Consider the following 12,925-nt stretch of genomic DNA (forward strand, 5'->3'; position numbering starts at 1 on the left):
TCAGGTAGAAGGAAAAAGAAATGGACGGTCGGATTCTGATCCTATGGCTCCGAGAGTCTTGTGATTATTCCATTCACATGCTGCCATGTAGGCTGTGTGTGTTTCCTTGATGATCTTGGATGGGTGTCCACGTTGTCGGAACTCCCTACCGTCCTTCCTTGCTCGTTAAGATTTGAAGAGACGACTAGACCATTGGGCGCGCCTTGCGCGCCCTGCAGTGACTAAATGTATGATAAACTATACCAGCTTAGAAGTGTTGCAACATTCTTGTTACATTAACACTTTATCATACAGAAGACCATTATAGATAAGAGTCAAGCATAGTGTTTGACATATCTCCAGAGAAGAAAGAAGAGAGAATAAAAATAAAAATGACAGACGCATGGATACTATTGGTTGAGAACTCATAAAAAAGAGCCAGGAAATACACATGGCAAAACATTTTTGGTTCTATGTTTCTAACATCAACAATGCCAACAAATTTAAAGCACACATAACCAATGAAGGCTCAAAAATCAAAAAAGGAAAGAATAAAGACAAATAACATGACAACTCTCTTTTTGTTTAAAGCACACGTAACTTACAATACAAATACACATCTTAGTTTCGCTGCAGCCATTAAGATTCTGTCCAGCAATATATTACATGAAAAGATCATAATTCATGGCCACCAAACATTTAGTTGGTAGATTAGGATGCTGATCCAAAATAATCTAACAGCGCAGTAAATTAGGTCATGCTGATAAAGGCTGAGGGACTGATGGTGGGAAACAGGCTCGGTTTGAGTGTGGGCGCCGTGTCCACACTTGTAGGGGGCAAAAGCCGGTGCATACATGGTTTGATCGTGGTAGGGTAGGAAAAATAAGTAGGCTAGTTGGATGCAATAGACAATCCACTAGAAAAAAAACTTAAATCTGAGGGATTCTAGCACGTTTTCTTTTTATCTTTTGACTTTAATCTTTTTCGTTGTAAGCATGTGGATATGCAATATATTGATTAAAAGCATAATAGATAGTTTCAAAGTGTACCCATGATATGTTTGTGGATATGGTGTTCGCAGTTCGCCTCACCAAAAAATTATTCAAAATTTAATGTCTACATGGAAATTGGCTTCACATATCTAAAAGTAATACATCTATCTTTGTTAACAATGTGTAATAAATAAATAGGAAAAACTACAAACTAAAGTTCATACGCAAAATATTTTCTTACACATTTATTACCATTATAGCTGCACAATTTATCAAAAGAGTTATATATTTTCTTTTTCGCACAATATCAACTTTGATATACGTGGGTCTACGCTCAAACACGCAAAAAGATAGAGAAGGACTGTTGGCATGAGAATACCTCCTATTTCCTAATTTATGGTTAAAATAGTTTAACTCTGATGTGAAACATGTGCGTTCATGCTTTTTTTGCAAATGGTGCGAACTCCACGCCTGTTTGGCAGGGCTATTTGGTAATATTTACTTGAACAACACAATTTTTATTTGCTCTTTTGCTTTTAGTAACTAGATCGTATTTTTTTTAGACTGACTTGCGTAAGATATGGCTTGGATATGTCTAAACCACTTTGATGCACGTGTATACAATAGATGAAAAGAACATAAGGGACACAGCTCAAACAAAAACAAGCAAGCTAATTCACTAATCACTAGCTCATCTAAAGGATCTTGAATGAAAGAATAAGAAACTACTTGAGTTGTTGCATTGGGCTTGGGCCGTTGGCCCTTGTTGGCCTGTTGCTCAGTTATCTCTTTTCGGTTGTATTATTACTTTTACAGGAGTTACTACCAAGTATGCCTTCATTGCAGACGCTGCTTATTCCATTCAATATTTGAAGCTCAAATCTAATCCTGTTTGTAAAAAAAGAAGGGAAGATGGTAAACACGTTTTCCAAACGTGCGCGGCGTTGCGTCTCCGGATGGGTGCTGCTAGGGTGGAGGTATCATTAGTGTTCGCCTAAACGACCAAAAAGCCGTCTAAATGGAAATTAAACTAAACGGTAAGCGAAGGGTATCTGTCTTGTTTAGATTCTAAACGGTCGGTTAAATGGTGAACAGTTAAAAATGGAAAAAAGTCTAAACGGGCTACACGGAACGGTCTGAAACGGGTCTAGACGTCCTAAATGGGCCGTTTAGGCATTTTAACATGCATAAACTTGATTTTTTACGTATATAATATATATACTTAATTCGTTACCTGCATAAATATGTATACTGAAATTTTTATATGCATAAATATATATATTTAATTTGTTACATGTATAAATAAGTATTTTATTAGAATATTTGAGTGTTTTACATACACAAATATATGATTTTATTTGAGTATTGGATTTTTTAATGCATAAATATGTATATTTTAGTGATACTGTACAAAACCATTTAGACCGTTTAATTCTGTTTAAACATCCCGTTTAAGCGGTAAACAAAGGGTGGCCGACTATTTTCCGTTTAGCGTCTAGGATAACATTCGGTATCATAGCGTCTGCCCCGGCCAATTTTACTGGAAGTTTCATAGCCATAAATTCTATGCCACATCATCAATTTTGCTAACATAGTAAGAAGAGAGAAGGAGGGGGTTTCATTAGATGTAATAGGAGTTTCATCCTCGTAACACTTAGCACATAGAGTTATCTAGTTTTCAGTCTTGATAATAGTACATGAAACTGTATGTACTGAGACTGATCTAGAGACGATGGAGGTGAGGCTGCTCAGGGGAGTCAAAGTTTGTATGGGAAAAAAGGATCAGGTAGAAGGAAAAGAAATGGACGGTCGGATTCTGATCCTATGGCTCCGAGTCTTGTGATTATTCCATTCACATGCTGCCATGTAGGCTATGTGTGTTTCCTTGGTGATCTTGGATGGGTGTCCATGTTGTCGGATCTCCCTACCGTCCTTCCTTGTTCCTTAAGATTTGAAGAGACGATGCATGGGAGCAGACAAAAAGAAAGAAAATGGTCTTCAGCACGCGCATTTGTCAGAGAGCGCCACTTATTTTGGTGGACTCCCGAGGTTGAGGTCACATGAAAAGTGACCCCTCGCTTCTCCTGAGACGACGAACAAGTTGCAGAGATTCTAGAGTCACGCGCCCGTTCCAGCACTCCTGACCTGAGCTCCAGGGCAAGTTCGAACTTGGAACCGACACCTCGCTGCGGCTGCGACCTCCACGAGCTAGCCTTCGTGTCTATTTCGCATCATTCGCATTTGGCATTTGCAATCCCTTCCCGTGCTCCATCCATGGCTTCTTGACAGGAAACCTGCGCGCAGACTGATTCAGATCTCGTCCCCGTCCTCTCCGTCGTCGGCTGTCCCGCAGCCCGATGCCGCCGCCGGTGGCCGCCGCCCGTCTGGGAGCGCCGCGCCTCTACCTGAAGACCCACGGGACCAGGGTCGCGAGGCTGCACCTGCTCGACTGGGTCGTGCTGGCCGTCCTCGTCGCCCTCGACGGCGCGCTCAATGCCATCGAGGCCTTCCACCGGTTTGTCGGAGAAGACAGGGTGGCCGACCTCCGGTACCCGCTCAAGGACAACACCGTGCCCGTCTGGGCCGTGCCGGTGCGACGCGTGCGTGCGCGCGTGAACCAACGAGGTACGCGTCTGCGTTTCCCTGTTGGGTTTGAACCTTGCTGGTTCTCTCTGTAGGTGCTCGCCGTCTTTGCGCCGATGGCCATCGTCGCCGGGATATACGTGAGGAGGAGGAACGTGTACGACCTGCACCACGCCATCCTCGGCAAGTTTTCTTGCACCTGCCATTCTTGTTCGTGTTCTGCAGCTGTGCCTGGTGTGCACTGGCAGTTGGCTTAGTTGATGTCTTGCTGACACGCTGTTGTGACCGAGCACGAGCAGGGCTTCTGTTCTCCGTGCTTATAACCGCCATCCTGACCGACGCCATCAAGGATGGTGTCGGCCGGCCGCGCCCCAACTTCTTTTGGCGCTGCTTTCCTGACGGACTGCCGGTGAGCTCACCCGCTTGTTTGCTCAAGCCTCAAAGTCCTGATCAAAGAAGGGTACAAGAGCTTCCCAAGCGGCCACACTTCATGTAAGTCACATCCATCACTCAAGAGTTCTGGAGGCCATCTCCGTTTCCTGCATTCCATCCAACACTGAGCACTGGCCTCATTGGCATTGCAGGGTCGTTCGCCGGGCTGGGCTTCCTGTCGTGGTACCTGGCCGGCAAGATCAAGGCGTTCGACCGGGGAGGCCACGTCGCCAAGCTCTGCATCGTCGCCATGCCGCTGCTCCTCGCGGCCATGGTGGCGGTGTCGCGGGTGGACGACTACTGGCATCACTGGCAGGACGTGTTCACCGCCGGAGTCCTCGGTACGTGTGCCCACTGAATCGCATTGCCTCCCATCATCTGTCGTTGCCAAGCTCTCTTCCGGTCTCTGAAGATCGCACTGTCAGTCTGTCACGCTCCGCTCCCTGTAATTCTGCTCCTGCAGGATTGGTGGTCGCGTCCTTCTGCTACCTACAGTTCTTCCCACCACCCTCCGGTGAACAAGGTATGACCCTCCTGCCGGCAGCGTAGGTGCACAGTCGCATTCAGATTCAGCACACCACAACACTCTTTCTTGTCAGACCGAAGTACCTTTGTTTGCTCTGATCTACCTTCTTGCCATCCTTGTCTGAACATTACAATGTTATCATCTCACGTTTCATCCTCTGAATGGACACTTATTAGACAACTGATACTGTTGCCGGTTGGGTTTCAGGATTCTGGCCTCATTCCTACTTCGAGCACATGCTTACCCTCGAGGGCGAGATCGAAGTCCAGTCAGCAGCCAGCTCGAGTCGGCACCTGTCACTGACGCTCGACTCTTCTCCAGGACGTGCTGGAACGGAGATGAGAACGAGTAGCCAAGCATTGGACACCATGGAATCAGGCCGTAGATCCTAGTGATTGAAGAATGCTACTTTTTTTTCCTCAAGAAGACCGTATGCTAATTTTAGTTCTAAAAATTAATGTGCGCTAATTTTACCCGATCAGACCAAGGGGATTCAGATCCCTGAATCCTGTACGGTTTACTGTGCCATTCAGTGGATCATAGCCTCATAGGCATCCTGGCCGTCAGAAAATTGATGAGCTTTCTTTCTTTTTGGGTCAAGAAATTTAACGAATTCTGTTTAGAGCTTACAGTACAGCGGTGTTCTGGCTAGTGGCTATGCTACCAATTACGAACTACTATTCGAGCAAAAATTCGCCCTGTCTCAGTTCTTGGATCCAGAGCATTCAGCAGGCGGCAGCCTTCATATGCAGGAGGGAGGGACGAGCGTGCCGCCGACTACGCCGCCGGCGACGTGCGCGCACTGCGACTGGGTGGCGACCCCGCGCCTGACGTACCGCAGGTCGATGTCCCTGAGCTCCAGCCCCCGGCACGGGCTCGCCTCGCTGCACGACAGCTTCACCGCCACCTGCGTCGCCGACACGCCGCGGATGTTCCTGAACTTGACGTCGCTTATCCTCACCGCCGACGGGCGCTGCTCCTGCACGCACGGGCACGCCGGCGATCGAAACCGTGAGCGTCTCGTGATAGATCCAGCAGCTTGCTGCTTGCATCGATGGACCGGCAAGAGATTCAGTTAGTTTGCTCTGACCGATTCGCGGCGGCAGGAGGCGTAGGGGCAGTATTCCTGGTCGATGATGATGGGGTTGCGGACCTTGCGCATGACGATGTCCTCGAAGACGAGCCCGGACACGGCGGTGGGCCGGGACCCGCCGCGCCACGTCTTGATGCGCACGCCGTTGGACGTGCCGGCGATGGTGCAGTTGGCAACGCGCAGCCGCCGGACGTCCTCCTCGCCTGGGTACCTGCCGAGGCTGCCGACGCTGATGCCGTGCCCGGGGCCGCAGGTCACCCCGGACACCAGCACGTCGGAGGTGCCAGGGCCGACGGAGACGCAGTCGTCGCCCGTGGCCACGGCGGAGTCGGTGACGCGGACGTCGGAGGAGCCCTGGATGTGCACGCCGTCCGTGTTGGGGCTGTCGCGCGGCGCCCGGATGCTGACGCGGTGGATGCGCACGCCGTGGCTGCCGGCCACCGTGACGTGGAAGAACTTGCTGTCCAGCGACGTCACGTCCGTGATGGTCGCGTTCCTCACGCGCCCGAGCTTGATGGACTGGACGAACAGGGGGGAAAATGCGCGTCACGCAAAATCAATCAGAGCCGTCGATCTTCCGATCAAACGGTCAGAGATCCGTGCCGCTGGGGGGAACGTGCTGCGGCTAGCGGATGAAACTTACGGTGGGGAGGAGCTTGCAGTCGCGTTTCCTGGGGCACTCGTTGAGCGCCCACGCGGTGGCGCCGCGACCGTCGAACGTGCCGCCGCCGGTGACAAGCAGCCCGTCGACGTTGGAGAAGTGGACCCACTCGCGGCAGTCGCGGAAGGCGCCGAGGCCTGCCGGCGCGCGGAGGACGCCGGCGACGCGCACCTCCATGTATCCCCTGCACGGGCCGCGGAACACCAGCGGGTGCAGCAGGTAGCTCCCGCCCCTGGGGACGACGACGGCGGGCCTCCCGGGCGTCGCGCACGCCTTCATCCACGCCCTCAGGAACGCCCTGGAGTCGTCCGCCTTCCCGTCCGCGACCGCGCCGAAGTCAGTGACGTTGAAGACCGGGCCGACGGCACCGGCGACGTCTGCGGCGAGCCACGCCGCCGCCATGGCCAGGAGGAGAAGCAGAGCTCCCAAGCGCGACGCCATGGCTGCTCGGCGCCTATGGAGGGGAGAAGCAACGCGTCATGCATTGCGCGGAGCATGATTTATGGCTCGTAGTATACTGTTCTGTTTTTTTTGGCATTCGCCCCAACGAATTCTTGGAACTGCATATAATTGTGTAGTGCTGTCTGTTAGGGAGCTGCTCTTGCCATGCGCACCTTGTCTTTGCCTTGTTTCATGGCTGATTTGTCTCGGCATCACGAGTCTGCTAGCGGTTGGTCCAAGTAGGTAGGAAATAATCCGATCGAGGCTGTCATGTAAAAAGCGCCGTTTGAAGGAAGAACATGCAAGTTGCAACGTGTGTGTTTCCTGATTGGCAAAAGGAGTTTTTACCAATTCCTTCCAAAGATAATATTTAAAATAAATAATGCTTTTAATTGGCTCTTTGGCACATGCATTTTATATTTGAATTAGAATTACTCGACATACTAGGAGCTGCAATTACCTCTTTCTGTCTAATCTTTTCAGTAATGATAATGGTGATCAAAACTCGGGTGCTAGAGGCGTTTTCGATATGAGCTAAAATATTCTAAGTAATATTTCTCAAGAGAACGCGAAAATCATAAGACAACAACTAAAGCATTGTGCTTGGTTTGATGGGAAATAAGAAACTAAGGAATCCGACTGCACCAAATTCCTACAAGCTATGGAACTGGTAGAAGAAGGGGATTCAGATAAGGAGACCTATGATATTTACGGATCGAGAAATATTGCTTAGAACATAAGTTAAAATATTCTAAGTAACATGTCTCAAGAGAACCTGAAAATGATATGATGTCATATCATTTCCTTATGCCTCCTCCAAAGGTTGAGCCAACTGCTAGCTCGTAGCAATTAAGAGATAGCATAAGAGATCATTTCTTTAATTGTCTAACCTTAGCACACAACTTAAGGTATAGGTGGACCTACATATCAGCCATACTTTTGGAATACATGTATGTGACTATCTCTTGATCAAGAGGTAGTTCTTCTCTTTCCTCTCTTTCTCTATCTTCCATCTAGACAAACTATTATATTTTAGTCCTACAAGCTAGCTGACTTGGCACCATTGGAGGAGGCCTTAGAAATGTGGCCTATAGCTAGAGTTGGAGTCACTTTTACGGGCCTCAGGAAATGGAGACAGCCCCCATCTGGTCTTTAAGGACTCCAAAATTTGAGCTATTGCTGGATAATTTTTTAGCGTTTTACAGAGCTCTAATACCTGAACTTTTACACCTTAGATTTGTGCACTAGGGATGATAGAACGCATATAAGGTAGAAAAGGAATCATGTGTTTAAATTCTCTTATTGACGCATGATGTTTTTACATTGGACCCGCAAAAAATTATTTTTTACATTGGAATTAGAATAACTTTACAAAGGAGTTACAGTTCCTTTTAACACTCGTGTCAATGGTTACAGTGAAAAATTCGGGTGCTAGATGTCCCCCAATACTTAACACTCGCAATATAGGTCAAAATATACTAAGCAATACTTCTCAAGAGAACCTTCTCAAGAGAACCCGGAAATAATATGCCAAGAACTTCTTGTAGAATGTGGTCGCATCCATTATTTGACGACTCTAGTACATAGTATTATGTCTAATAGCTTAAAGAGTGGGAAAACAAAAAAAAACAGCATGACTCGGGCTCGAGTACATAAATACATACATGGAATATACATCATCTCAGTGCTTTACAAGCATTTTTAGGGTCGCGCACAAATTGTTATTCTATGTCTACTAACTCTTGAGAGAAATCAAAGAATATAAAATGTAGTTGTGGTAGTACTTGCCATCATATCAATGGATGGTAACGGAGGAGGGAACGAAATAAATGGCCTGGATCGCTCAGAGGCAGGCAAGCTCCTTGAGGCAGCCCGTGGTGCTACCCTTGGCGTTTTTGCAGACGGCCATGGTCTTGTTGTTTTTGCCGCTGTACTCGATATTGACATTGTCCATGGTGACTCCGCTGCATGGGATCTTGTCGGTGCAGAGTAGGCTGACGGCCTCGGGTGTGGAGGACGTACCGGTGATGTTCTTAAAGGACACGTCCTTGACGGTGACCTTGGAGCCTCCGCTTGCGGTGCAAATCTTGTTGGGGCAGTACTTCATATCGATGATGATGGGGTTCGCTGCGTCCTCCATCTTGATGTTCTCATAGTGGATCTTGGAGGCCGTGAGCACCGACTTGGCGTCCTCATACGCCTTGATTCGGACGCCGTTGGTCGACTTCTTGAGAGTGCAGTCCTTCACCGTGATGTCCGTCACGTCCTTCTCGTCCTTGTACCGGCCAAGGCTGCCGATGCTGATGCCGTGACCCGGGCCGCAGGTGACGCCGGTGATGTTGACCTTGGTGGTACCCGGGCCGATGGAGATGCAGTCGTCGCCGACACCGATGACCGTGTTGGTGATGCTGACCCCGGAGGAGTCGCCCATGTGGATGCCATCCGTGTTGGGGCTGTCCCCTGGCGCCGTGACCGTCACGTCCTTGATCACTATGTCCTTGCACTGGAACATGTTCATGTGGAAGAACTTGGAGTTGAGCAGCGTGATGCCGGACACCTCGCCGTTGTTCACGAAGTCCAGAACCAGCGAGTTGGGTAGGATCTTGCAGTCGTACTTCTTGGCGCATGAGTTCTTGCTCCACACAGCGGGCCCCTGCCCGTCGAGCGTGCCCTTGCCGGTGATCACCAGGTTGTCCACGCGCAGGATCTCGATCCAGTTGGCCTTGTACTGGCTCAGGTCCGTGGATGCAAGCAGGTTGCCGTCCAGCTGGATGGTCACGTCACCCTTGCATGGGCCCGTGAAGTTGAGCGGCCCGACCAGGAAGTCGCCCTTGGGGATCATAATCTTCTGCTTTCCGGTGCCGCCACACGCCGACGTCCATGCCTCCTGCACAGCCTTGGTGCTGTCCGTCTTGCCGCCGGCAGTCGCGCCCATCTTGGTGATGTCGCATGTCCCGCCGTCACAGGACCCACCACCACCCTCGGCCGGAGCGGAGGAGCTCTCCTTCGCCTTCCCGCCAGCATGCGCAGCGCAGACAAGCACCAGGAGGAAGAGGGCTCCCAGCATGGTGTTGTTGGGGAAGGCCATTTTGCCAGGAAACTTTGTGTCTTGCATTGCTCGATGATGGCTCCGGCCTATATATACCTGCTGCTGACGGGCTCCTCGCTGCTATGTTTGTGGCATGGTCACCTGGCAACTCGCTATTTTCGGACCAGGCTTCACTCGCGGCCTCAAGTTTTCGTTCCATTTTTGCCTCTCCGGCCTGTTCCATTCGATCCTAATGTTTCATTTCTAATCCACACGCCCCGTTCTTGTTTCAACGCAGATCCCAATCCAATGTGATCCGCCCTCCATGTCAATAAGTTGCTACGTAGTCTCGACACAAGTTGCTATATACTAAGACTTGCAACTGGAGAAGCAATACTAGACATGCTTTTCATAGATCATTGTAATCTTGAAATTCTATAAACATGTAAACAACAACTTTAGTTGCCATCTCCATATCTGGTTTACTTGTAACCTTTACTGGGTATCCCTCATATATATACCGCAATGGGTAACTCTCTCAACGGTTAAAAGGTCCATTTGAAGAACATGGGGACTAATTGAAGTGACGAGTCTCTGCTCTATGGGACTTCTTATTTCAGTGAAATAATTTATTTCCTTCAGTTAATTAAAGATTTTATTTTTTGTTGGAACCTTAGGTGGTTATGTAAGAAGATAGCAAAAAAAAAATCCCTAAAGTTGAAAGTAAAGTAAAAGGAACGTATGATATATACGAGTGAAGTCTTCATTGTAAATCATCGACCTTCAGAGAATAAGAAACATTCCCTCATACTTTTGTCTTCTACTTTGTTTTTGTGCTTATCATGAGAGGCGTGAGAGAGAGGATCCAACGTTTTACAACAATCTTCAAGTGTTTTTTTTAACATATCTAGCAGTATAATTCAAATCTGTGGAACATTTGAAATGATTCGTAGATCATGCTTGAAATGCTATTCTTGTATGAAAAAGGAGAGAAATTTGGGTCATAGAGGCATATGAAGAATGTGGATAAAGTTGAGAAATATTATAAGCATATCCCTAACTCTGTCAGATTGTTGGTTTGGAGTCTCATCCAATCAGATTGATGGACAAACCAACAGGCAAGTTGGTTCATAGCCATGGTCTCTCTGTAATGACTAAGCGTGTAGCTCTGCGCATAACTTTTCTAATTCATAGATTATTGTATTGCTTAGAATGACCAGTAAATGTTTCATTCCCCTAAGTATGACCGGCATGTCATCACATTAATCAACAGTCCTTGCATGGACATTACATAATCTCCGTTTCATGTTGGCTTGTAGCCATGAATCCACCACGCTCTTCCTATCACTGCAATAGCTAGCATGCATGCTATGCACACTCAAGCTTCTCCTGTTTGAGGCTGCTCCCAGCATCGTATCAATCAGCTAGCGTGATGTCCCTTTTGTGGATTGTATTCATATGTGGAAAAATAACCTAGTTGTCATTAATTAATTTCTACTCGTCAAGAAGGCTGAGATCAGGGGGAGCAAATCAATATAAAATTGGTTCAATATGGAATTTATCCAATTAGAAACTAGTTTATCCAATTAGAATGGGTTTGTACATCAATAAATGAGACAAACATGTTAGTTCATTGTGTATAATTTGGTATTAATGGATACAATTTTTTTTAAAATGTGGGGAATTCTTGGATGAATGAGTAATTAAATTTTCCAGTAGATGTGGATATTCCATATAGAATATATCTTTCATAAATTTTAAAACTTGAAGTTTAATTATCCAAATTACTTGAAGTAGATGGTATCAGTATTTTGATTAAAAAGTTTGGGCTAAATAAATAAAGAAACTAGATAGTATAATAGTTCTATAAACTTAGATATGTGTAAATTGCATACCAAACCGACTCTATAAAAAAGGGCGAAATAGCTATATACCGACTCTATAAAAAAGGGCGAAATAGCTATATACGTCATAAACTTTGCTCCAAGGATCAATTTGGTCTCCAAACTATGAAATAGGCCACTTAATTCCCTAGAATTTCTCTTTTGGATCAAATTGGTCCCTAAACTTACTTGATATGCCATGTGCTCTTGGCATGTCAGCGGTGCATGCCCTTTGGATTAGTAAACGGGGTGGATTCGGATCGGGTGGCAGTATCTGTGCATCCAAAATCGAAACCCGAACTTAACATCTGAATCCGCCCCGAACACCGATTTGGATGAAAATCCATCCCCAAAACCGAAACCCGTAGATACCCGAAACCCGATTGGATACTCAAAACCCGCTTACATAGTATGAGCAATAAGTACTTTCTATAAACATATACATGATATATATAACATTCATATGTATAAATAAGAGGCAATAAATAGTAAATAATTTCCTGAGTCAATTTAGAATAAATTTAATAGTCTAAGTAAATAAATTTATTATTAGTATACTATAAAACATGAGTTTTTATTCCAAATGGATATCCATTGGGTATCCACGGATGAAAAACCAAACCCGAAACCAAACCCGATAGGTTTCGAAGCCCTGAACCCTGAACCATTGGTGAGAAATCATCCCCGAACCCAAATCCAACCCGCTAGATCCGAAACCCACGGATATCCAACCCGAAACCGAACTATTGTTATCCTTATGGATGAGTCAGTACGGTAGTATGGTCTATTTTACCCCTTTGATTGACCAAGCCAATTGCAAAGATAGTGTACTAGGCTGTCGAGCGATGAGACTATACAATCATTATACGATCTCATGTCCTACGTGTATACATCTAGCTTTAATTTTGTCACACCCGATTATTAAAATAAAACCAAATGCATAATAGTTATATATATATGCCAGGATTATATTTCATAAATATAGCAACGTCATAATGGAATAATAAGCATCAGTATTATAAAAAAGACTTATAATGACTAAAAGTCTGTCAGAAATATACAACTTATTCTGGAAGCGACGGCTCTAGACTTCACAGGCAATCGACCGGGGGTTGCGTACCTCTAAAACTCAGCAACATCTTCAGAAAACTTCATAAAAAATTTCTCTTCTAAGCAACATTGATTTCGCGAAAGTGAATGCACTTATGACTCGTACTCAATAAGTGTGTAAAGAGAGGGAAAACAAAAAAAATTGGCATGACTCAGGGCTCGAGTACATACATGGAATATACATCATCTCAGTGCTT

At 46.4% G+C, this 12,925-nt stretch overlaps 2 protein-coding genes and 1 pseudogene across 2 annotated transcripts; 1 reads left to right on the forward strand and 2 right to left on the reverse strand.

Annotated features, from left to right (window-relative positions):
• Window positions 1–3,122: 3,122 nt before the first annotated feature.
• On the forward strand, window positions 3,123–5,033 carry LOC112888720 (annotated as a pseudogene).
• A 221-nt stretch (window positions 5,034–5,254) lies between these two features.
• Window positions 5,255–6,767, reverse strand: LOC112891143 (exopolygalacturonase-like). The gene is made up of 3 exons (XM_025958076.1): window positions 6,249–6,767; window positions 5,603–6,124; window positions 5,255–5,491 (listed from the first exon to the last, which is right to left on the reverse strand). Exons 1-3 carry the CDS (start codon window positions 6,705–6,707, stop codon window positions 5,255–5,257), a joined length of 1,218 nt encoding a protein of 405 aa, XP_025813861.1. The 5' UTR covers window positions 6,708–6,767.
• Window positions 6,768–8,550: 1,783 nt separating this feature from the next.
• LOC112890682 (exopolygalacturonase-like) lies at window positions 8,551–9,795 on the reverse strand. The gene has a single exon (XM_025957529.1). The coding sequence runs from the start codon at window positions 9,793–9,795 to the stop codon at window positions 8,551–8,553; it is 1,245 nt and encodes a 414-aa protein (XP_025813314.1).
• Window positions 9,796–12,925: the final 3,130 nt, after the last annotated feature.

The sequence above is a fragment of the Panicum hallii genome, chromosome 4, assembly GCF_002211085.1.
Source record: "Panicum hallii strain FIL2 chromosome 4, PHallii_v3.1, whole genome shotgun sequence".
NCBI lineage: Eukaryota > Viridiplantae > Streptophyta > Magnoliopsida > Poales > Poaceae > Panicum > Panicum hallii.

What these genes read in the sequence shown, in the direction of transcription:
- LOC112891143 (XM_025958076.1), bottom strand. Translation starts at nt 6,707, where the DNA reads ATGGCGTCGCGCTTGGGAGCTCTGCTTCTCCTCCTGGCCATGGCGGCG. An exon ending in ACTGCAAGCTCCTCCCCACC is followed by an intron (nt 6,125 to 6,248) that starts GTAAGTTTCATC and finishes CTGTTCGTCCAG; the next exon opens with TCCATCAAGCTCGGGCGCGT. An exon ending in CCTCCTGCCGCCGCGAATCG is followed by an intron (nt 5,492 to 5,602) that starts GTCAGAGCAAAC and finishes CCGTGCGTGCAG; the next exon opens with GAGCAGCGCCCGTCGGCGGT.
- LOC112890682 (XM_025957529.1), bottom strand. Translation starts at nt 9,795, where the DNA reads ATGGCCTTCCCCAACAACACCATGCTGGGAGCCCTCTTCCTCCTGGTG.